Source organism: Podarcis tiliguerta, assembly GCF_965153285.1.
Source record: "Podarcis tiliguerta genome assembly, chromosome: Z".
Classification (NCBI taxonomy): domain Eukaryota; kingdom Metazoa; phylum Chordata; class Lepidosauria; order Squamata; family Lacertidae; genus Podarcis; species Podarcis tiliguerta.
The window spans coordinates 14,675,431-14,701,244 of record NC_139553.1 but is presented as its reverse complement, the minus strand read 5'-3'; the positions used below and the strand labels follow the sequence as shown (position 1 = coordinate 14,701,244).

The 25,814-nt window shown below is 45.0% G+C and overlaps 1 protein-coding gene across 3 annotated transcripts in view; it reads right to left on the bottom strand.

The window, feature by feature from the left end:
* AK8 (adenylate kinase 8) overlaps positions 1 to 25,814 on the bottom strand; it is a 102,921-nt gene that overhangs the window by 9,001 nt on the left and 68,106 nt on the right. For all 3 annotated transcript variants that reach the window (XR_014507234.1, XM_083423815.1, XM_083423814.1), the window contains exon 11: positions 20,679 to 20,820. Coding sequence is in view for 2 of the 3 variants with exons in the window: in XM_083423815.1 (XP_083279941.1) it covers positions 20,679 to 20,820 (142 nt within the window). In the remaining variant the exon portion in view is untranslated. The remainder of the gene's footprint in view (positions 1 to 20,678; positions 20,821 to 25,814) is intronic.

Genomic DNA, 25,814 nt, shown 5'->3' with positions numbered 1-25,814 from the left:
TGTATACAAAAATGCAAGGAGAATCTGCTTCAGCTTTTAAACTAACCACAGTTCTCAGTGGGAACTTGGTAACTGTGGTTACAGCCAAACTACAGTTTAGTGTTACAAGGCTCTCCTCTTTGCTGAGTCTGATGACTGGCAAACTGAAGAAGGGGGAAAGAGCCTATTCAGGACATCACAGTCTGCCCAACTGATTCACAGCTTTTTGTACTTCAAAGCGGAAAAACTGACATGGCCTTCATGCAGGAGAAGTCTCTCTTTCATCTTACCAAATCCTGAACATATACAACTTTGTTCTGATAATATTATATAGGGGATCAATCAGCTTCAGGGCAAACATGTCCAGTCTAATCCTCCCCCCCACCCCGTTCCGGTCACTAAATCTGCTAGGAATCAGGAATATCTGGTTGTAGCCAATGAGCAAACCCACTGAAATTACCAGATCTAAGTTAACCATACCCACTAATTTGATAAGTATGCTCTGCATAAAGCACTGAATACAACCCATCATCCACTGAGGGGGTGTTATATAAGCATATGGGGGAGGGGAAGCACAGGCAATGCAAACATTTTAAAGGCTTTTCAAGATGTCCATAAAGTTTCTTTAGAGAAATTGCTCATAATGCCCCACTTTTTTTAAAAAGAAAGAGGCTAGGAACTGGTGGTATCAGCAAATGCTCCTGAAATGACATCACATCCCTTCATGCAAACACCCAAACACACACACACACCACCTCTCTCATTTTTATTCTCTGCCTCCTCCTTCCTCTCGTTTGTTATTCCATCATTGTCAGATTCCCCCCAGAGTTTGCTCCAATGGCACTTCACAGATCAGGAATAAAGATGGCAGCAGCAGGGAGCTCCTTCGGTGGACAACTGAGCTGGCCCCATTTCCCCTAATTGTGAGCTTAATCGCAGCTCGTCTCGGCAAGGAGGGAGCTTCTGTGGCTTGGAAGGGAGCAGAGAAGACAGAGCCTTTTGCTGTTGGAGCCACAGGCATAATATGGATCCCATACAATGCCGGGAAAGAACTTTTGTGATGCTGCAAATGATCCTGAACACATACAGGGAAGGGATGTACCTCATCTCAATATCTCCAGGTAGGGCTGGGAGACTCCTTGCCTAAAACCCTGGAGAGCTGCTTCCAGTAAGTGTAGACAGCACTGAGATAGAAGGACCAAAACTCTGGCTCACTATGGCAGCTTCTTATGTTCCCCTTGGGCTGCCCAACAGACTTTCTACCCTGCAGTTGGGGCTGCTACTGACTTGTCAGCTAGCTTGCTTGCTTCCCTACCTGCCTGGCTCTCGGATGGCAGCCCCAACAGACGCCTTCCAAGCCTACCATGCTGTCTGAAGAGGCCTGAGTGCTTAAGTTTGGTCAAGGACAAATATGATGACATCACACAAGGGCCAGTAGACAACCTCTCATTGCTACAGCCATAAGGTGAGGGAAAAGCAGGTCAAGACAACCGAACAGCATCAGAACACAGATGTTTGTTTTGGCTACATCACCTGTGCCAATTTTCTACATTAACATCAAAATAAGATGATAATTGGCACAGCTGAAATGCAAGCCGAGAAGTCCCAGGTTCAGGTGTCATCTCGGCCACAACCTCATCCACTGGCCTTGGTAAGCCACTGCTTTGGCCCATCACTTTCCTGGGCCATCAGCCACGCTTAGTGAGAGCTGATGTGAGTTGTAATTCAGCAGCATTCAGATAGCAACGCCCCCCCTCCCTGCTTTAAATACCTGAAAAATGCTATTTAAATTGCCAAGTATTAGTATAAAGAAATAGCGTGTTTTAACACTGTCTGTGTCCACAAAGCAAAGTTAATCCCTTTGGCCAAACGATAGTGGCAGAAACTTTTCCAGGGGCAAGATCTATGCCCTTGAATAGTCTTAATTTTTTGAAGAAGAAAAGGAAACACATTGCAAATGCAAAAGAGGGAGGGGGGGGGAGGAAAAGAGCCGATGATGTGTCACTTTACACACGTGTCAAGAGTAACCAATTTCCTAATAGGGAATAAATTTCCCCCATTTAAATACTGTCAAACAGAACCTCTCCAGCCTAATAGGGTTCGCTTCTGGGGAAAACGCAAAATAAATCGGATTAAATATTTATATTTCATAGTATTAATTAAGAGGCAGGAGGGAGGGAAAGAGTGGGGAGGAAAGCAGTCCATCAAGAGAACCCCAATATGTTCAGCGCGTCCCCAGGAAGCCAGAGAAAAGGAAATTTCACAATCAAGTGTGTAAGTGTTCCAAAAAAGGGTGCTGAATATTTTATGAATATTTGTCATAAGACAGAAATAATAACCACCGTGCAGAGCTATTAGAATTAATATTTATGCTGCCCACCATGAAATATTCATGGGGACAGAGAAACGGGGTGGGGGGGGGAGACGGGCGCCCGTTAAGACAAGAAATAATTTACATTGGGTTCGGTTTACCCGCCGGCTTGATGTTTAAAGACGGGTTGACAAGGCTCCGTATGAATCCGTCAGTCACTTCCAGCCAGTGGGTGGGGTGAAGAAGGGAGGGATGGCAGAAGCAAAAGTGGGGAGTGGTGCCAGGGGGAGAAAGGGTCCAGGCTGCTGACAGCTCACAGATTGAGTTTCTGACAGCCCTTTAAAAAAAAAGGGAAAAAAGACCCTAAACGGCCCCCCCTTCTTCCATTGCCGGAGGCGCTCGGTATTTTGCCACACCGTACATCCGGCGCTCTCCCCTTCCATCTGCTGAAATTAACGAATTAATGAGTGCGATCCATTTTACAGTGGGGCCCCAGGAATGTTTACTGGTGATTAAATTATAATGCAGGAGGAGCTGTATAATTCATGAACCAATTAAAGGAAGTGTTAGTTGATTTGATGGGAAGCGCAAATACAAAAAGCATTTAACTAATAGGGAACCGCGGGCCGCCCACCCGCCTCAGCTCTCTCGGATTACGCGGCTAATTGCTCTGCTTTATAGGGCTGTCACAGATAGCCATGCATATTTCATTGTTCTCAAAGACTTCAATTGTTTGCATGCGTGTCTCTACTGTAAGATGCAGAAGCCCGGCCAAATTTCGGTGTAGTTAAGGCACTCCCCTGCTTCAAAGGCCAAAGTGGAGGATGTGGGGGTGCACCAGGTAGAGAGGAGCGGGTGCCCGATGCTTGGGGAGGGGGGAGAGAGAAACTTAAGGCCACCGAATTGAATGTCACTCAGCAATTACGTGATTAAAAAAGTGTGGCGTACACACACAGCCATCTTTTCCGTTGTGGCCTTTTCTAGATGCTTGTTTGCAAGGCTCTCTCTCCAAATTTATTACTGTGTTTGCTAAATGCTCCCATTTCCTCCACCCCTTTTTAAAAAAAACAAACAAACAGAGATTGGGTGGTGATGGGCACGGGGAAAGGTATGAAAAACTGGGGATTCAAATCACTCCAGAAAGCACAGCCTTCTGTGGCTTACACTGATGGCCACCAACTTAGATGGGTTTGAAAGGTAAAGGTAAAGGTAAAGGTACCCCTGCCCATACGGGCCAGTCTTGACAGACTCTAGGGTTGTGCGCCCATCTCACTCAAAGAGGCCTGGGGCCAGCGCTGTCCGAAGACACTTCCGGGTCACGTGGCCAGCGTGACATCGCTGCTCTGGCGAGCCAGAGCCGCACACGGAAACGCCATTTACCTTCCCGCCAGTAAGCGGTCCCTATTTATCTACTTGCACCCGAGAGTGCTTTCGAACTGCTAGGTTGACAGGCGCTGGGACCGAACAACGGGAGCGCACCCCGCCGCGGGGATTCGAACCGCCGACCTTTCGATTGGCAAGCCCTAGGCACTGAGGCTTTAACCCACAGCGCCACCCGCGTCCCCGGGTTTGAAAGAGGATTAGCCAAATACATGGAGGAGGAGAGGGCTATCAGGGGCTATTAGTCACAATGGCTGTGCTCTGCCACTGCAGTTGGGGGCAGCATTTCTTCTGAATACCTATTGTTGCAAACAACAGAAGGGGAGACTGTTCTTGTGCTTGAATCCTGCTTGTGGGTTTCCCACAGGTATCTGGTTGGCCACTGTGAGAACAGGATACTGGACTAGATGGTCCACTGGCCTGAACCAGCAGTCTTTTCTTAGGTTCTTTGGGCTCCTGGCCAAAATGACCAGCCAGATTGGGTGGTGAGAACTAGCTGCCCATTGAGGCAGAGGCCTAATGCTCCACTTGTACTGGCCTTGAAACCTGGAAAGCGTTGGAAATTAGGTAAATAAATATTAAATACATTATCCCCTGGCATCTTAGATTGGGAGAAACAATACAATGTGATAATCATTTGATATTTTAAATTAACAGCATTCTTTGGGGGTTTAAGACTGAGACTAGGAAGAGGGTAAGGCTATTGATGGCTACTGCTCATTCTAGCTATACACTGCCTCTGGTCCTGCTTGGCTGCTATGAGAACAGGCTACTGGAGTAGGTGGCCTGATCCAGCAGGCCCTTCTTATCTTTTCATGTCTGATGCCTTGGGCCAATGCTTGAGCTAATAGCTCTGCAAAGTGGACATGCAGTGGACTGGCAAAGGAATTGCTATATTGGCTGGTTTAGGAGGCATGTTTCTCACTCGCCCCTCTTTGTACTGACAGGGCACTTGGCAAAACGAGTCTGCCATCTTGGCTCAAGCTGACCAGCCACAGCCCCTAGAAGCTTAAGAGAAAACGGGTTCTTAACGAGAATGAAAAGAATGTCGCTTTTCACACAAAATGTTGTGGTGTGAAAAACAGCCAAGAAGATTTGAGCTGAATGATAAAATGATGAGTGGAATTTTAGTACTGCTCTCCTGAGAGGCAATGACGAGATGCATCAGGAGTTTATGCTCTCGGAAGAAACCTATGCATTTCTTCTATAACTTCTGGATTTTGCTCTCCTCTAATAGAGCTGGCCCCAATGCCTGCTGGTTTGAATTTAAAGCAAAAACTACTTGATATTTCTGTGGGGGTAGGAATTTCTCTGGGGGCAGGGGCAATAGGTTGTGCAAAGAGTCCTTCTTTTGATGACACTGGAAAGTACCACCATTTTCTCCTGACATGATATTTAGTGATCCTCCAATTTCAGTGGGGGGGGGGGAGGTACAGTTGGAGGGTCTGACTTCCATCTGGGATGCAGACCTAGATGTTTAGTCTCTGCTCCTTGTTCTAGCCTTCTCACTCCTCTAGAAGGTACTGTTAGCATATCCACTGAGCAATCTGGTTTGGTGCTGCTGTTGCTAAATGCCAGATCAATCCATAATAAGACCATGCTCATCCATAACTTGATCATGGATGAACAGGCTGATTTAGTCTGCATTAGTGTGACTTAGATAAGTGAGCTGGGTTGTCTTGCTTTATGCAGCTGTGTCCACCTGGGTACTCAGTGACTTCAATATCCATGTGGAGGCTACCACTGGGTAAGCTCGGGACTTCAAGCACTCCATGACAACCAGGGGTCTCTCTCAAATGGTTCAGCACATCAGGCACGGCACACTCTTGATATAGTCTTTGCCCCTGTACAAAGGGGTATAGGATGTTAGTCAGCCAAAGGCCTGGTTGAAAAGGAATGTTTGCACCTGACACCTAAAGGTATATTATGAAGGCTCTATCTGATTCTCCCTGGGGAGAGCAATCCACAAATGGAAAACCACTGCAGAAAAGGCCCGTTCTCGTGTTGCCACTCTCTGGATTTCTCTTGGAGGAAGCACACCAAGAAGGGCTTCAGATGATGAACACAGGGCCCAAGTTGCTTCATGTGGGGAGAGGTGGTTCTTGTGGTCCTGAACCATTTAAGGCTTTATAGGTCAAAACCAGCACTTTGAATTGGGGATGGAAACTAATCAACCACTGCAGTCAGACCTATAAGTTACCAGAGCATAGGCAACACTAGTTAGGCTACTCCTGTCCAGATAGGGGGAAGCTGGGCCACCAGATGACATATTGAGGATGCAATGGAGGCAGCAAAGTATGCCTCTTTTACTGCCTTCATTGCCACTAGGTAGGCTCGATGATGAGCCCTCACCAGTGTTCACTTGCATTTGATCAGATCTTTCCTCCATTCGCATTCGAGCCATCTCCCAATTTGTTTCCTCACTCTAAGCTCTGGAGGATACCAGGGAGCTAAGCAGGCTCCACAAGGTGGGAGAGGGAGGTTAGGGGCGATTGTGTCAACAGTCTGATCCATTTGGATGATCCATTCAGATGTTCCAGAGGTCAGCCAGGGCTTTGACAGGAGTGTCAGTCATATCAGCCAGAAAATCTCCCAAAGCGATCTGGAAATCCATTGGATCCATCAGCCTCCAAGGACGGGCCATCCCTTCTGCAGAGAGGGAAAGGTGCTGAAAGCCTAAATGTCAACAGGAAGTGATCTGACCATGACAAGCTGAGAAAACAAGGTCCAGAGTGTGGCCTGCCACAGTGTTGGGCCACTGACATGTTGGGAAAGTCCCATGCTTATCTTGGCAGCCATGAAGTCCTGAGGCACCCTAGAGCCAGTCACTTCAGTATGGATGTTGACAATCACCCAGAACCAACAGTCTGGGAGGCCTCAACACCACCTCTGAGACCAGCTCTGTCAGCTCAGACAGGGAGACAGCTGAGCAGCAATGCAGGTGGTAAAGCAGCAGAATCCCTAATCTGTCCATGTTTCCCAGTACCAGGAACATACACTCTAGTTCCCTCTAACTGGACAGAGATCCTGGAAAGAGAGATGGAATCAGCAAGTCCCCCTTCCCACCCTTCAAATCTGCTCTGCTGCTGTACTGAGTGCCAGGTGGTGGGCACAGGTGGCTCCACCCTGCTCACCCACCCAGGCCTCAGTGATGCAGAACAGATTGGCCTCCTCATCCACAATCAGATCATGGATGAGGGAGGTCTTACTCCAAGCCCACCTGACATTCAACAACAGCCGCCACAGAGCCAAGTGCTGGCTGATAAGATAAACCCAATTCCCCAGATTGGAGGAGGGGGTAGAACATGGCAAAGTCACTGGCTGCCTGTGCTGTATGCCCCTTACCCAGCCTGCTCAAACCCCCGTCCCATATTATACCTCCCCCTACCCTGAAACACAGTGACTGGGACGGAGGAGCTGCTCTCCCCAGCTCCTCTCTTCCCATGCACTGTGCAATATAGAACAGCACAATGAAACAGGAGGCATCTCCCCCCATTCCACATTTGTAAGAAATCAATATTTTAGTGTGACAGAGCCTACACTTTGGAACTCCTGCCTTTTGTGTCTCTGCTGTACCTTTTTTAGCACCTGCTAAAAACATTTATGTTTAGACAAGTCTACCCAGGTTTGTTTGTTTTTTTACAAATCAAGTGGTATATACATTTCATTAAGTAAAATAAAATACATATCCCTACTCCCACCCCTCTTCGTATATCAAATGAACCATCCCATCCCATCAGGGTGCAGGATGCAACCTAATATGTGGCATGAATATGTCACTGGACATCAGTTAAAGCTTCCTGCTATCAATTGGATTCAACTTTGTGATGACATAACTGAGAGCATGTGAGAGCCCCTGACAGCGGCAATTTAAACAGCTGCAAGCGTGCGTGCATGTGTGCATTTATCCAAGGAGAGCCAAAAAAAAGATATATAACATTGCAAGAGAACAAATAAATAAATAAGACACTGTTCTAGAGATTGCACTCTTCGTAAATACTCAAAACTCTCTGCAAATGCTGAAAACCATGCACATGTATTATCTCTGTAGTTCTTCAAAGACCTTTCATATAAAATATCTCCTATTTGCTTGTAATATTTCCATTTCCCTCTGGACTGTGGACATACCAAGCATCTGCAGCATGTGACTTCCTCCAAAGAATCCTGGGATCTGTAGTCTGTTAAGAGTACTGGGAACTGTAGCTCTATGTGTGAGGTAAACTACAGTTCCCAGGATTCATTGGGAGACGTGGTGTTCTTTTAAATGTACTTTACATGTATGGCATGTATACAGCTAAAACATTTCTGAATGGCCGTGTTTTCAAATGAGCTCATTCGGCATTCAAATGACAAAACTGGACCAAGTTGTCTCTCTTTGCCCATTGAACAGGGGCATTATCAAGAGACCCTCCAAGAGGTTACTAGAGGTTTATTCCCCCCCCCCCCCTTTTGAGATGAATTTTTCATCTTGAAAGGTCAAACTTCCAGCTCCTTTGATTCCAGCTAGCTGCATTTCTCTGCTCTCAGCTTCATGGTTCCCAAGACACAATCAAGATGGGGAGGAAGCAAGGCATTTTGGCGACCAGGTCAGAAAATCCAAATGGCACTTAAATAATTTACAGAATTATCAGGGGGCACCACCAAACGGCTGGAACGAACATCACTGAAATGACCAGGGGCTTCTTTCAAAAGAATTGCAGTGCTCCTGAACAGGTCTCATTCACTTTGGTGGATGTGTGTGTGTGTGCAGAAGATGGTACCCACTGGGTTTTCCACTGGATGGTATCAAGGGGTGTAAGAAAGCATTGGTTTCTATTCTTCCTTGTATTCGTCACCTGCAGCCCTGTTTTCATTCTGATGCAGAAAGCCACATAAACTGTCTGTCTGCTCTGGTGAGATTACATAATTTATGCTATTAATTGTGTAAACTTCACTGCTATTACTTTATCTCACCCTATTCATTTAAATGCAAAAGAAACACAATGAAAATGGGGTGTGTAATTAACATTGATATCCCACCTTTCCCCCAAGGATCTCAAGGTGGAGTACACAGTTCTTCCCCTCCTTTTTTCCTCAAAATAACCCTGTGAGATTAGCCTAAGAGACTGTAACTGGCCCAAGATCACCTTGTGCACCTTGTGTGTTGAGCTGGGGATTTGAACACTGGTCTCCCAGGTTCTAGCCCAATGCTCTAACCACTGAACCACACTGGCTCTCATTGTAGCTAGCAGCCACTGATAGTGAATTTGTCTGATCCCCTTTTGAAGCCGCCTAAATTGGTGGCCATCGACACCTCTTGCAGGTGCAAATTTTGTCATTTAGTTGTGTGAAGAAGTGCTTATGGTGGAAGAGAGAAGGAGAAGGAGAAGGAGAGAGCAAGAGGGGGAGAAAACACTGATTTTCCCACTGGTCCATTAGCCTACTTTACTGTTCTGGTTTGGCAGCATCTGTTCTATTGCATCTCTCTAGCCGCTGTCTCTCACCGGACCCTCCCACACAGTCAACCTCACTGGCTGCTTGCCGAGGATGGACTGTGAGGAGTGTTATTTCCACCCAAACACATCCAATATGTCTCATTTCTGAACTGAAACCCTTTTGTCTTTTCATCACCATCTTTCAGGACGCTCCTCTAGTGCCAGAGGGTTGCACTAGATTGCTTGTGTATCGTGCAGGCTTGGACACTCAGGAGAAAAAGGGGCTCGTCATCCTGGTGCAGTCTCTAGTGAAGATGTGAAGATGTGAAGCTAGGAGGCTTTGATGGAACTTGAGGTTTGCCAACTGTCCTTGGTTTGGGGAAGAAAGCCAGAAAAACTGTCCAAGAAGAAGCTTTTTTGGTGCCAGGGACGTGTCTTGCAATCTTTATATGGCTGAGTGAAGACTGAAACCTGTTTGCTGGGTCAGCACTTGGGGGTGGGGCAGATCTCCATCCCAATTTGGGCAGGGATCTGGGTCATCATCATCAGCCCCTCATAGGGATAGGAGCCTTAGAATGGGAGTGAGGAACTTCTTTCAGTCCTAGGGCTGCATTCTGTTGTGGGGGACCTTTCGCAGGTTACGTGCCAGTGGTGGGTAAAAGTGAGTAGAGCAATTCATGTGAATTTTACCTTTTTACAGAAAGCTACATTCCAAGCATGAAAACATCCAAGCTTCTCCTTCTTCATCTTTCATCCAGGAAAGTGAGAGGTATTGCTCACATGCTGTGTGGCCTGGGGAGATTTGCAGGGACTCCTAGAGGGCTGTATTTAGTTCCCAGGCCTGAGGTTCCTTATGCCAAGAATATTTCAGCCCCTCTCTACCCCCCACCAGGACTGCATGCCCAGAAGCCTTTAATACAGTGCTGGGGGAGGAATGTCTGAGAATTGAGTCAGGAACAGAAATGGGAGTGAAAATTCCTACAATTTGCACATTCATACAAGGTCAGGAACTGAAATCAGGCAAGTGAGTACGAGTGGTATTGGCTATTTTTTTTAGTCTGCAAATGATAGGTAGACAATCATGCCGCTTACTGTATTGTTTTTGATGTTTCCTTTCCATTGAAATACATGGAAGTTCATTATGTAACTTGTTAAGTTACAACCACAGCGTGTATTGGGGACAAATAACATCAGTTAAAGTGGAGGCTAAAGTGCAGCAGAACAAAAACAGCACTGGTTGGTGCAAAGTCAAGATAGGATGGTAAATGCTGTCTCCTTACATCGCTATGTACATATGCATGATGGCCAATTCACGCTCCTCATAGTTGTACATGCCTAATTACACCTCTAGATAAAAAGGCCCTCAGTGGAGATGTATACACCATACATTTAAAGTAGACCCTCTCTACTCAAGAATCCCAGGAAGTGTAGTTTACTTCCCATGGAGCTACAATTCCCAACACTCTTAGCAAACTACAGTTCCCAGAAGTAGGGGGTGCTTTAAGTGTAAAGCGTGTTTGCAGCCTTTATTTTGCAAAACATCATCAACAATGATGATGATTCAAGTCTGGCCAGATTTTAATTTTCATGGGTCATTGAACTGCCCAGATCAAAAATCAAGAGCAAAAGTTATCTGAAAGCCAACATCCCTCCATTTTGATGGGTCCAAACACAGGCAGTACAGCGGCATTAGGAAAAAGCTCTGCAACTCATTGCCTTGGTTGTATATATATTAAAAAACAAACAACCTTTTTCTCAATCCTCCTATCACTACAGCAACATATATATAACCCATCAAGATTAGTACCCTGAGACTCCCACTCATCTGATTTCCTCTGATCTGCTTATTACTCAACAACTAAATGTTTCACAAAGCCATTTCCCAGAGAAATATTTATGGCTCCCCAATGTTTATTGAACCCTCCATCATGATCAAGGTTTTATGAGCACTCTGTACACAACTCTGAATTAAAAAACATAATTCTTGCTCCATCAAATCTCAGCTTGATGTGGCATTTCTCTCCCTTTATACGAGTCAGCTTCAGAACCCCTTACAGGAGAATTTGTTTGTAGACAAGGAATATTTCTCAGCCAGAGATGGTGGCTGTGAGGCGCTCTGGTTGCATAAACACAATGCGATACAGCGAGAGCCAAGCCTGGAATTGATTTTCTTGGAGGATAAGGCTATTGATGGCTACTGTGCTCTGCCTCCACAGCTGGAGGGAGGAATGCTTCTGAGAACCAGCTACCCAAAACTCCAGGAGGGGGAAAAGCTCTTCTGCTCAGGTCCTGCTTGAGGGTTTCCCACAGGCGTCTGGTTGGACACTGTGAGAATAGGATACTGTTTGACAGTCTGATCTAGAAGGGCTCTTCTTATCTTATGTTTTTTTCTGCTTCTGTTACAGAGGTTAATGCAGCCTTCATCAACATGGAGCCCTCCAGATGTTTTGACTAGAACTCTCATCAGCCCCAGCTAAATGGTTGGCTACGGCCCAACTATTATTATTATAGCCTTGTAACTGGAATATAAAAGTTGGGTTCTGGTAGTTGGTCACCCCTCCTCCTCTTTGCTATGTCCTCCAAGGGGCAACACTGAGACTAAGGAGAAGGAGGAAGCTGCTGGGCAGTGCCACCCCCTGGGCTGGTTGTAAGAAGGCAAGCAAGTGGGGTCCAACTGAGTGCAGACTGAGGTTAGTGGGGCAGTGCCCCCCACACTCCAATGTGCAAGCCTCCACTGCTGGAGCTGGACTGCAAAATAATGTTGGTGATGGTGTGTGTGTACTGTAGTGTGTGTATATCTTCCTATATACATAAAAGTGTAAGGCTGTTGTCATTATGTGGTTTGCATGGCCATGAACAACAGGCAGGCAGGTGAGGAAACAGCATGGGTGGCAGGTGGTCCAAGCAAGCTGTTTAACCAAAGAATGAAGAAGATTCAGAGAGAGACCTGGCAGACCCCTCTTTTAAGTGTTCCCCCATTAAACTGTCTGAAGTGCCTCCCCCACCCTTTGAAAGGGGTTGGGACAAATTGTGAGGGAGTAGGGGAAGTGTAAAGGGAGGGGGTTGGTAAGGTGTAAAGGGAGGAGGGGTTGGGAAGAGGTGGAGGGAGTGGGGAAAAGGTCGGAAGGTAAGCGGGGTTGGAAGTGAACAGAGGTGGCAGCCCCATGGGCAGGGGAGAGAAGTGGGGGAGAAGGAGAGAACGTGTGGGTAAAACGTTGCTCTTTCCTGGCTCATTCTTAGGGATTTCAGAGATCCCTGTATCCAAGTCCTATTGCTCTTGCAACATCTGTGATGACTATATTGCTTGTGGCACAGTGTCTCGTTCTCCCCCCTCCCCCCCTCTATCTGACCCCCACTATAGATCTCAACGGTTGTTTTACCTTGTCAATGTTTTGTCTATATTTGCTTTAACCCAGATGCCCCCGCTTTGCTGGCAGCTGTGGGACTTGGTCCCCTCTCTCCTATCAACAATAATTAGGCCTTGTAAGACTAATGGAAGAAATCGTGTCTAATTACCTTGCTGAAGACCCAATTATACTATTAACATTCACAGGCTAGAAGCTAATGATGAGGAGAGCCTTTCATTTGCATAGCATTAAGTTAATTGAGCTGGAAGCTATAGGGCAAAGAGTAGTGGGGGGGCAGGGAGTGATGCTGGCAAGGTAGAATTACAGAATGGATAAGGATGTCCAGACCGGGACAATTAATCTGACAGTTTTATTAATTAACGGCTATCTGACTACCTAGAAGGAATAGCATTTGGCAGCCTTTGTGTGTGTGGGCGGGGGGGACAGCTCACCTCCTTCTTCCTACCCAATGTTAAGAGCCTGCCCTACTGCTGATTATGTATTATGGTGCAATTTGTGGATAGTAACAAATTGAAAAAGGCTAGTCTGCAAACTTTGAAGCATACAGGGAACAGCCATGGAGGCAGAAGCTCCCAGGTTCACTCCTCAGCATCTCCTATTCAGAATCATGAGAACTGAAGTCTTATTTTATTTTCAGATTAAAGATTCAAAGATATAGCACATGTTCTGAATGCAGAAGGTCACAGCTTCAATCCCCAGCTGACCTGCTGTCAGCAAGTGTATTGAGTTTGACAGCGCAAGGGCCTAACTCTGCATAAGACAGCTTCCTATGTTCCTAATTTTACAACACTTGCATACAGCCAGAGATAGGATTCCCAGTTCACAACTCGAGTAGCTGCCTTATCCAGGCAAAGTCCCATCTGTTCTAAAAGAACTTCCCCGAGTTAAGGTTCCCACTTAGCCAACAGAATCTGGCTTTCTGCTTTTATTCCCAAAGTTCCTGGGAGCTGGCCAGGTTCAAAGGTAATTTACATTTTTGAGGTAGCTGCTTCAAAAGTTAATTGCCCCACAGCTCTCAAAAGGCAGATAGCAAACCTAGTAACAGACTTCCTTAAACTAAGTTTTAACCCTTCAAGAAGCAAGAACGACCTTTCCACATTTACTCAGAATAATAATATTCATCAGTTCCCCTCCCCGCCCTCCAGCACAAGCACAAACAGTGGAAATAAATAGTCAAATGTCAACAGCTTGGAAATAACAGGACAGCTTCATTTCCCTCTCATATATTTCTTTTTCCTCTCTCATTTACAATGTGCCGCTGTCCTACAACGTGCGAAAAAGACCCTGACCTTCCCAGTCTGAGTCTTAGACCCCCAAAGGATGCTGTTAATTTAAAATATGAAATTATTATCACATTATATTGTTGCTCTCAATCTAAGGTGCCAGGGAATAATATATTTAATATTTATTTACCCAATTTCCAACGCTTTCCAGGTTTCAGTTTCCACATCCTGCAAGGCCGGTACAAGTGTTGTACAAGTGGGGCATTAGGCCTCTGTCTCAATGGGCAGCTGGCCCTCACCACCCAATCTGGCTGATCATTTTGGCTGGCAGCCCAGAGGACATAAGAAGAGACTGCTAGATCAGGTCATTGGTCCTTCTAGTTTAGCATCCTGTTCTCACAGCAGCCAACCAGATGCCTTTGGGAAACGCACAAGCAGGATTGGAGCACAAGAGCACTCTCCCCTCCTGTGGATTCCAACAACAGGTACTCAGAAGCAATGCTGCCTCAAACTGCAGCAGCAGAGCAGAGCCATCATGGCTAATAGCCCTTGATAGCCCTCCTCTTCTCCTCCTCTTCCTCCTCCATGAACTTGTCTAATCCTATTTTAAAGCAATCTAGGTTGTTGGCCATCACTGCCTCCTGCAGGAGGGAGTTCCACAGTTTGCACTGCATGAATAAGTCCCTCCTTTTATCTGCCCTGAACATTCAACTTCAATGGATATCCACAAGTTCTAGTGTTACGACGGAAAGAAAAACTGTTATCCACCTACTTTCTCCAGGCCATGCTGGTTATAAAATTCTATTGTGTCACTTCTTACGTTTTATCTAAACTAAAAACTCATAAACACTGCAACTTTCACAGGGGGTCACTTGATCCTCTTGATCATTTTCATTGTCCTTTTCTGAACCGCAATATTGGATAATGCTCTGACCTTCAGAAGCAGCTTTCTTGGGCCTCAAGGGGTGTAATGGGAAGCCCCCTGCCCCCCCCATAAACACTCAGTGCCTGTCCAGGAGGAACACTACAAATAGTCCTTTGGATCTTAGCCTTTCACATTATCGCTAAAGATGAAAACAGAGTTGTAAATTGCAAGGCAACCACAGGGTCCACATCCCAGTCACTGAATTGTCCTGGGCTTGCTTGATGATTACTGTAGCAGTGGCAGCAGGAACACCTGTTGGAGAAGGAGAGGACTCTTCTACCTCCTGCCAGAACCTCCCTATGCTGCTACTGACTTGGTGGGCAGAAAACATCAGCTCTCAGGCATGATGAGCAAAAAGATCCAACTGAGAATAATCCTGGCAGCCAATTTTGGAGAGCGTCTAGTCCCCCACTGTCACTCCAGCAAGACCAGGGGAGATGATTTGATCCACTGTGCCCTCCCGCCCCCAAGAAAACCACCATTTCCCCCGAGAGTTTGAAAAACTGGGCATCTTTTGACTTCTGGGGAGAAGGAATGGCAGATGACTGTCTCTCTGTTAGCTCTCTGCCGACAGAAGATAATTATGTGGTGGTTGATGACAGTCAGACAGATGGTCTGACTATTATAAACCACTCTAGAGATAAGAGTGATCCAGGTAGATAGAACCTCAAATGCTTTGATCAAGGTCATTTTTTGGAGTCTGCACCTGGGAGCTTGGATGGGGCCTAGAACGAGCTGGCAAGCTGAGGAGTCGACATCATGCCCAAATGCCACGTAACAACCCTTTGTGGGTATGAAGACCCATATCCTCTCTTTCTTAAATAAAAGAAAAATTGTAAAGTGGAGAGATTTCTTTGATACTGGTGAAAAATTACAATCAGGAAACATTTCTTCTTTTTTTCGTTTCTTTTTTCTTCAGTAGTAGACAAGAGAGGGAGCCCTTTCTGTGGCTTCTCCCTTATTGTGGGATTCTCTCCCAAAAGAGGTCAGTCAGACTGGCTCCCTCTTTGCTTTCCTTCTGCTGGCCGGCAAAGACCTTCCTGTTGAGACCAGCCTTTGGAAACTAAGGTGCAGGTGATGCTGATCACTGGATTTAAATGATTGGCTCTAAATGTATTCACATGTATTTTAACTATTGTTATTAACTACGGTAGTTTCTTTTTATTACTTTGTATTTTATAAGGTTGTTTTTTAAATATTGGATGCTGCCTTGAATCCCGTCTCAAGAGAAAGGCAGGATATTACTATTACTACTACTGCTAATAATAATAATAATAATAATAAATGAATAATAATAATAATAATAATAATAATAATAATAATAATAATAATAATAGTGGAAGATTCCCTAATGAGGTGTGCATGTGTCCATTATTAGTAACTTTTCAGGAAGAATGTGAAAACATTCCCATTTAGCTAGGGATTGAGTGGCTGAAGAATACTGATCCTGGAAACCACGAGGTCATAGGATGGAAGAATGTTTTTAACTGAAATTGCTTTTACAATGTTTTTTAAAAAAAACTCTAACTGCTTTTAGATGCATTTGATTGCAACTGTTTTTAGAATGTTTAAATCTGTTTTATAATTTATTTCATTTTCGTATTTAAAAATTGTATCTCTATTAACTGCTCTACAATCCTTGAGGAGGAAGGTCAGGTTACAAACTCGGTAAATTATAAAATTAATGATTTCTCATCTTCTTTTCTTCATTGATCTTTGTGTGGTGCCATTTTGCAAAGCAAGCGTACAGCATGGGATAAGAGCCCAGTGTTTTAAATTTATTCAAGTGTTGATTAATCCAGCCATCAAAAATAATCTCTCTCTCTCTTTCTCTTTCTCTTTCACATACACACGAGCACTTTTGACTCTGGACTCCAAAAACTTCCCTCATTAACTTGTTGGGATCTTAATTAAGTCACGTACCTTCATCTCTCCACTTTTTTTTTTATTATTTCGATTGGCCACGGAAAGCAGCAGGTAAATGTTAAGAGGAGGAAAGAACAGAAGATTTGAAGTTAGGTGATCTTTAACCAAAATCTTTCTTCCAACTGAAACGGGAGCATCCGCAGAATACATATTCAGCTATAAGTATTCCTGCCCACGTCTGGCAAACTCACGGATAATGGCACCATGTGAAGGTCACTGGGGTTCTATTAGCTCAATTAATAGAGGAGTAAGATAGGGCTAATACCTAGCTCTTCAAACGGCTAAAGAATAGAGCTGGTAGTAATAGAGTTATTAACCTCTCTCAGCCATTGAATTTTGCTGCTGGTTCAAACTCCATCTCCTAGTTCAGGCCTCCATTAATAGGCTGTTTATTATCCCTAATCCAACCTGAAAATCAGATGCTGGAAGATGAAGGCCTAAATAATGACCAAAAGAAAAAATGCAGGGAGAATCATCTGAATTCCCACTCTTCCCTTACCACTTAAAATTTGTTCTTAAAATTTAAAACATTCATCCTATATCTGGTTTTGGGAAAGTGGAACATATTACCAACAAAGCAGAAATGCTGGGGGTTAGGGGAGTGATCCAATTAGAGAGACCCACCAGAGCCTTTTAATATTGGCTCAATCTGTGAAATATTAAGAGAGAAGTATAGACAAATTACATTTTATTGGAATTGGGCCTGGAGCCTTTTGCCAGCCCATTTGGGCACTTGCTGAGTGCCCCCAAGAGCTTGGAAGAGTCCCTCACTGGCTGCACTGCCATTCTCCACTGGCCCCTCTGATGCTTTTTAGTGGCAGTGCCGCTTTTCTATATGAGCCAAACTCATTTCCTATCCAAGCATAGGTGCCATCGGCCCCCTCAATATTTGTAGCAGGGGATGAAGCCCCCGCAATGTTGAGGGGATGGACAAGGCCTCCTTCCAACGATGTGCGCCTCATCCTGACAATGCGTGTGCCACGTGGCATGCCCTGTCGCCATCACCCCCTACCTACGAATGTGGCTCAGACTGCCTCGAACTGATGCCACCACCTGCCCACCTAGCCACCCAGCACCTTCCCTCTGCTGGTGCTCTGCCACCATCACAGCAACTAGACCAAGGTCTCCACTGCCACTTCGAAGCATCCACTGAAGCCAGATTCGGCTGCAGACGTACTTCCAAAAACCAGGTCACACTTTCAGAAGTATGTCTGCAGCTGCACATATTACTTGGCCAGAGTACTGCACTTTGGAAATTTTGAGAAGTGTGAATCCTGAAGGATAGCTCTGTATCAGTTCAAGTTTCATTTTGGGAAGTGAGAATTTGGTAAGACCGCCTTTAAATGCAAACTGAATCATATTCCTCCTCCAGTCCCATTCAGTGGAATAGTACTTCCTTATAGGGATGCTCCATTTTGTTGTTACGCTTGATAGACTGATCCTCTAGGTGTCTATATAATCGTTGTTATAAGCCCTTGGGACAGGTGGTCATCACCATGTATTGCAGTGAATTCCATAATTTAAAATTACATTGCTATGTGAAGAAGTACTTCCCTGATTGTCTGTCAGTACAGCCAACTCCTGTTTTGTGCATGTTCAAAAACGGGTGACAATATATGCGCGAGCTGTTTCAGACCAGAAGGAGGATGTGACAGGGGCATAACAGGGCATAACGGGGGCAAGGGAGGGCTTATGCATGGTCCACCGAGGTGCACGATGACCTGGAATGTAACCCCCGTGCAAAATGTGGGTTGCCTGCATGTCCTTTGTGAGCCTGCCGCTGTTCATCTTGCTTTGGGGGCCAACGCTGATTTAAACAAAATTTAATACCTTCTCTGTTGGCAGTGTGAAATACATTATTTCCTTCTTTGCTTTAAGGGCAGATCTCTGGGTGCTGTTCCTGAGGTTGCAAGAGATCTCTCTTTTTTATTATTACATATTAAGGAACTTTATAGTCCAATTTGCTCCTTGTAGTTTGGGGGGTGGGGGTGTTCCTCCCCACCCTCTCAAATAACTTGATTTTTCATTCTTCCCTGCCATCAATTACTGAGTTTCTTTCCTCTACTCTTCCATAAGACGGGAGAGCCAAGAGACTGATACTGCTCAAAGGTATATAATTCAGTATTATTTGCACCAGGTTTATGAGATGGAAGTCAGATAAAACATCGTAGTTGAACACTAAACCATTTATTACTTCTAAGAAACAGACTCACAAGTTTATGTCCCGACAATAATTCTGCCTTTTGATCAACCAGAGAGGTCTACTCGGAGTTCCCAGCACAGAGTAACGGACCTTTCCGCCAATAACTTTGTTTACTGATGTGACGGGGTTTTAATAATAAAACTTGATATATATGTAAATTTATTTTAATCTAATTTCATCAACCTGAGCCCACCTAAAAATGAGGAGGCAGAAGGGGAGATGCAATTGGTTCAGGCTGTGATTTATACCTTTCCACTTCCATTCCCAGATTGATTTCCAAGCACTAATTCTATCTGGGTTTCCCGCAGCCCCTCCCCCGCTGAAATCACACTCCATTGCAGACAATGTGTTTTATAACCTGTGCCAGAAGCAACTGATTTACAGCCCAGCTTCCACCAGACCGCTAGCTGTGCTTCCACCGATTGTTTCTCTCTCACCCAGTGCTTGTCAACAGCTTTGCGTGCGTATGTGGAAGGCATCAGTCTCAGAATCAAATCAGTTTCTCCGTCCCCTAATAAAACACATACACCCCTCCCATCATACTCAGTTAGGAATTTCCACACTCATGCAGGAGTGTAGTGGCAAATTCAGAAGTGCAGGAACCTTTTGTGGGAGTTGTAGCCACGCCCCCTTCTAAGATTATACAACCTTCTGAGATGATGCAATAATCTTATAACTGCACAACAGTAATTACAGATGCATTGCGACAACAAATGCAGGTTTCCATGTGCTGCTTTTCAGCCAGATCTGCTATTTTCTGCGAACGTACATAGCCAAATGATTTGGTGTGCTCAGATTATTTTCTTCTAGAGTGGCTTAAGATCTGTTTCCCTTGAAGTTCTAGTCTATGTAACAGAACTTGCACTCCATTCTCTGGAAACTTAAGCACTTTGTATTTTCAGAACTCTTAAATGCTTAGTTTTGGAGCTTACAGTGGCTAATGGTGTGGCTCTAGGATGCTAGAGGCAGGGATCATGCTCTGGAAATAGTAACAGGCCTTTGAAATCCCTGCCCCCACTGACCCCGCAGCATTACACCACTGCATTCACATCAATAATCCCTACCTGTGGCAAAAGGTGCCCCCTACACCTAGAGGCACATCCAGACTGCTCTAATTTAATGGTCTGGATGTCCCATTTCTGCACATGCAAGGCTTATTCTCCTGAGGCTTCACAGGTCTATACAGGAATGACAGCTTGGAGAATGGTCTGGGTGCCTTTTTCAGTCTACATTCCTTCATGGGCAAGCTCCCAGGAGCCACATGCCATTGGTTGGTGGGGCCACAGGTGAAAGCAGACAGATCAACAGTTGCCACTCATACATTCTGTACCATGGTTGAATTTCCAGCCAATCAAAATCCAGAGGCTTCATCCCACCAGCACCACCCCACATCTCCATCCTCCACACAGGTAAGCGAGAGCCATGGTCACAGTTCAGAGACACAGCAATGCTGGGGAGGAGTGTGGCCATGGCTTATGGAGGGTTGTCGTGGGCAGGATAGAAGTGCAGGGATAACAGAGGGTATTCACACAGGGATTTGGGGGCAGGGCAGGAGGGAAGATTCAGGCCAAGACGTAGTGATGGTCAACAACCAAGTTGTATTTAGAAGAGGACTGGACCATGGAGGAGACGGCTAATGATGGCTACACACTGCCTCCACCGTCAGAGACATTATGTCTCTGAATACCAGCTGCTGGAAACCACAGGACAGGTTGCATTTGTGCTCAGGTCCTGCTTACAGGTTTCCTACAGGCATCTGGTTGGCCACTGTAAGAAGCAAGATGGTGGACTGGATGGGTCACTGGCCTGAACCAGCAGACTCTTCTTATGTTCTTATGGGAGCACAAATACCCACCACTACCTCAGGGCAGGCTGTGAAGGAATGATCACTGCTCTGCCTCTGAGTTACTCACACACAGAAGGTCCCTGAATAAAAGTTTCTTTGTTACCTGTTTGGATTAATATTTGCACGCTGCATCAGCTTTGCCTGGTCCTCATCCCGAGGGAATCCATGGAGCACCCAGCCTCGGATGTGGCAGTCCAGCCTGCTCAAACGCTCTGACAGCATCTTTACAACAATGTTGTCTGCAACTGGATGGAAAGATTTGGGGAGAACATGCTGGACATTGACATCATGGAAATGAAAGCACAAGAGAGTTAATTAAGGGTCCTAGCTAAGCAACCTACGTTGATAAAAGTGAAGGTGAATTAGGTGGGATCGTTGGACATGGCTAATGTTATGCCGAGCCAGTAGTCAAGATAGAGGGGGTGGGGTGGAGAGATGGTCTGCGAGATCTTTTCATACTTGGGATGTTCACCAGACTGATGAAAGCAAAGAAAAGCCCAATGTTCTAACCAAAGCTCTTGCTTTGGAGTTACTAGAATTGCTGGAGCCTTACCTGGCTAGATATCAGAGGAAGTGATGAATTTATACACAGGCTAAGTGAGCTACAGTTTAGGGCCTTGGATTGTGCAAAGCCTATGCACACACATAAATGACTAAATATCAAGTTTTATATAGCTGGTTAAAAAATAAAGGGAATGGGAAAACAGACCCTAAAGCAGTCATTAGCATTTTGATATGACAAAAATATTCTTAGTGGTTATATACTTGTCATACTGTGTTTATAAACCTGTTCAGAAATACCTGTACCAAATTTTCATCAGGCCAGGTGTCCATAATGTGTCAAACCACACTAGTGCCAGGTGAGGGCTGGGTCAGTCCTCAACATATCTTAATCTGTCCCTGATCAGAGCCTAGAAACAGCTTGCTATTTCGGAATCATCATCATCATCAGTGGAGCAAACTACCAAGGGGTTCAATTGCATTATAACAAATTTGCATTAGTAATCCTTACAATAGCCTTCTGAGGTAGGCTAGCATTTATTTTTTATCCCCACACTGTACAAGGGGACAAGGAACTGAACCCAGAAGACTAGGCTTGCGTTGGTGACTGGAATGAGATCTGAACCCAGGACTTCCTGGGGTGAGAGTCAAACCCGGGGATACAACTCACACTCTTGGACACAATGCTTCACCAGCACTCAGGATCATGTGATAAAATGGCAGGTGGCTAGACCCTTTTTTAGTGATCGTCTCCTTACTTGTGGAAACAAGGTCTCCTTTTAGCATTAAGGTCCTGCTTGAAGGCTTCCCATCAGGCAACAGAATTCATTTTCTTATGTTAGTTTCACTAATATACGTATTTGTTCATGCACACATTTCCCAAATATATTCATTTTTGTGCACATTACTTGGTTAGAGAATTGTAAAAATTCAGAGAAGTGTACGTTTTGAAGAACTGTCGTGTTTTGGAAAGTGCAGATTCATAGGTGCAACTTTAAATGTGAACCAAATAAAATTTCTTCTTCTTCCCTCCCACTCTCCCCCTTGCCCTGCCGTCCACAAAATAAATAAATACTAGCCTACCTTAAAAGGCTGTTGTAAGGGTTGCTAAAGAAATGAGATAGTACCCCAAATAAAACAGAAACATAAAAACCCTAGAATCCACTTTCAGAGGGGAACAAATCTTTTGAGAATTTGGAGAACTGCACTACTTAGAACAGCTGCATTAAAGAAAACATCTTAGCAGGTTTTCAAACGGCCAGGATGAAGAAGAGATGAAATCTACATCACTTCTATTTCCCTGTGATTAAAACAAATGAGGAGGCAGTAATGTATGGTAGATCTTCTCACATGGGGCTTCCTTGAGGTTGTCGGGAAAATTGGCTAGTCTCTGTAATTGCCATTAGGGTAAGACTAAAAAGCTAGCCCTAGATCTCTCAGCCTCAAGTGTACCACTAGCTAGCAAAGTTGAGTTCACAATCCTTCTGATGAAGTCATCAATCTGCCTGCTTTAAGGGGATTATGATGCATGAGAATTTCAAACCATCAGTTCTCTTTCATCCTAAATGTGTGCGAGTCTTCAGCCTCTGTCTTGGAGCTAGAGGGGTTGTGTGTGTAAGGGAATCTCTACAGACAGAGGCTTTTGGTCTTTGGAGAAGTCCAAAGGTAGATTTCTAGTGGAAAGGGCCCAGTGGCTGGCAATGTTTGGTTAAAAAAATAAAAAAAAGAGTATTCATCAGGGGTGATCTTAAAGGAGTGTGTGCACAGGAGATGAGCCAAACTGAAGAATAGAATCCTGGCTTGTAGGAATCCCCAAAATGCTTGATTCTTACCATGCAAAGAAGCTGCCCAATCAGCTCACTTGTGGTGAAAGCAAGCCAATTGGGATTGGCTGCAGCTCCCAGGGAGCATGAAGCTAGCACCTGTAGTGCAGCCAATCCCAGCAGGCTTGCTCTCCCCACCAATCAGCTGATTGGCAGTGACTGTAAACCTTCCGACTAGATGCCATGTCTCCACCTGCCCCTCACCTGATGCCACATATGATGTCACGTGTGGGACAGGTGGGCCTGGGTTTTGGGGAAATGGCATTGGCCAAACTGGGACCTCTGCAAGTCCTAATGAAGCTTGCAGTCTGGAGATTCCCTACTCCTGGGTTATTGGACTAGGACCCAGAAGACCAGGGTTCAAATTCCCCACTCAGCTATGAAGTCACTTCCTCTAACCTACCCAACAGGGTTGTTGTGCAGATAAAATAGGGAGGGAACAGAAGCATATATGCCATACCTTGAGCTCCCTGAAGGAAAGGTGGAATATAAATAAATGTAGTAACAACGATAATTTCTGAAGAATACCACTTAAGCTCTTGCCAAATTCTCTTTACTCTATAAGCCAGCTACCTCGATCTATTATCCTATATGCTCCTTCTATTAATTAATTAATCAATTCCTTTCTCTTTTTCTTCCTCAGACAGAGCACTGAGTGGCTAATACTAAGGATGAAATAGGACGCTAAAAAAGAAAGTTAAAACAGAACCCACTGTAAAGAAGAAGAAGCATAAAATACTCGGATAAACAAATAGGGCTACCTGTCAAGTTGCAAATGCCCTGCAGAAATGGGAGGGACCTCAGCTGTGTTATCTGAACAAATATAAAGTGGCAACAAAATTGGCCAGGAAAAAACCAACCTCCCAGAGCAGCTTGTGTTGTCCTGGTGCCCTCCAGATGTTCAAGACTATGTAAGATCAGAAAGAAGAGCCGGGCTGCTGGATCAGGTCCCACAGGCCCACGTAGTCCAGCATTCATTTCTCACAGTGGCCAAGCAGGTGCCCATTATGGGAAGTCAAAAGGCAGAACCTGAGCACAACAGTGCTCTCCCTGCTTGGGATTGCCAGCATCTGGCATTGAGAGGCATACTGCCTCCAGCAATTGAGGGAGAACATACTAGTCATTGTAGCCAGTACCCACTGGCAGCTTAATCCTCCATTAATTTGTCTAATCCACTTAAAAAGTCATCCACGTTGGTGGTCATCACTACATCTTGAAAATGGATTTTTTTTTGGGGGGGGGGTATTAATCCCCACAATAACCCTGTGAGGTAGGTTAGACTGAGAGGTAGTAACTGGCCCAAGGTCAGCCAATGGGTTTCATGGCTGAGTGGAATATTTGAACCCTAGTCTCTTCTGGGTCCCTGTCTGTTGCTTTAACCATTACACCCCACTGGCTTTACCCTAATATATTTTCCTGCAAAAGAAGGAGAAAGCAAAGAAGCAACCTGACACTTCTTGACCTACACTCTAAACCCATAAATCCTTGATAATCCAAGAACCATACAACAATGTTCTTGGGATGCAAAACTTCTAAAATTCATATGCATTCACATGTGAAGCTTTCCTAACCCAATATCTTTGCCTCCTTTAGAAAAAAAAAGGAAAAGGTTTCTGACATATATTGACCTACACTCTAAACCTATAAATCCTTAATATCCAAGAGACACATAACTACATTCTTGGGGTGGAGGTCCAGGGAGCTCTCCATTCTAACCAGGTGAAAGTTAGAAGCTTCTTTGATAGTGCTGTCCACTTACCCTTTTCCCTCCTCTTAGATATTTTCTCCCTCCTTCCCCCATTAGGTCTAAAGCCTTCCAACATTAATTCAGATGCCTGAGGGTTGATCTCAGGGTTTGACAGTTAACATCTTGCCCTGAATACCAGCTACCGCCAACGGCTACTTTCCCTGGATCGGCCTGTCATCCCTAAATTCAGCAAAGTGTGAGAGCAGAATACCTTATTATTCCACAAAGGTCAAATTGGTTTAATATTATTTGAGTCCTCCAGGGAAATCCCCAGTTTTCCTGCTGACCATGAAGTTCGCAGGAGTTATTTCTTTTTGTTAACAAATGGTTTCAGGAAGGGATAGTCTATTGGTTACAGTATGTGGCCAGCCAAGAGCGACAAAACTAGACAAGACCTGGGTTCTGACCTTTGCTGGAGCAACACCTGTTACCCCTGGGAGCTATCTTAGGTCCTGAATAACCTGGTTCTGACCTGTTGCATAGAAATCTTTCTGCTACCAGGTAAGCATGATGGCTATGTTGTAAGTTCCTAAATACCAGTTGCTGGAAACCTCAGGAAGGGAGAGTGCTTTTGCACTTGGGTCCTGCTTGGGGGCTTCCCCTTGGGGCATTTGGTTGGTCACTGTGAGAACAGGATGCTGGACTAGATGGGCCATTGGCCTGATACAGAAAGCTATTCATAGGTTTTTAGATAACTACTGCTGTCTTCCAAGTCTAACACCCTCAGACTTTACCCAGCACCCTGGAAACACTTGGCCTAATCTAAAGTAGGCACAGCATGGGAGCAGACAACTGGATACCTCTCCATTGCTGCACCACATGAGATTCAGCTTTTGGAATAATGACACAAATGCTCACTAAGCAAAACTTATTAACAGCCTGAATATCACATTTGGCAGAAGCTATTAATGGCTAGTTGTCCACAAACTGGTGAGTGTGCAATTTCCCATTGGCTCTCATGACCCAGACTCTGGTGGCCATTCAGGAGTGTGCTCATTCTAAGGCTCTCTGCTAGAGGAACCATAAGCCCAACCCTCTTGGATCAGTCCAAGTATACCTGATTAGGACTGGGAGAGAGACCCCTGTCTGAAACCCAGGACAGCTACTGCCAGTCAGGATAGACAATATTGAGCATATGGATCCATAGCTTGACTCAGTGTAAGGCAGC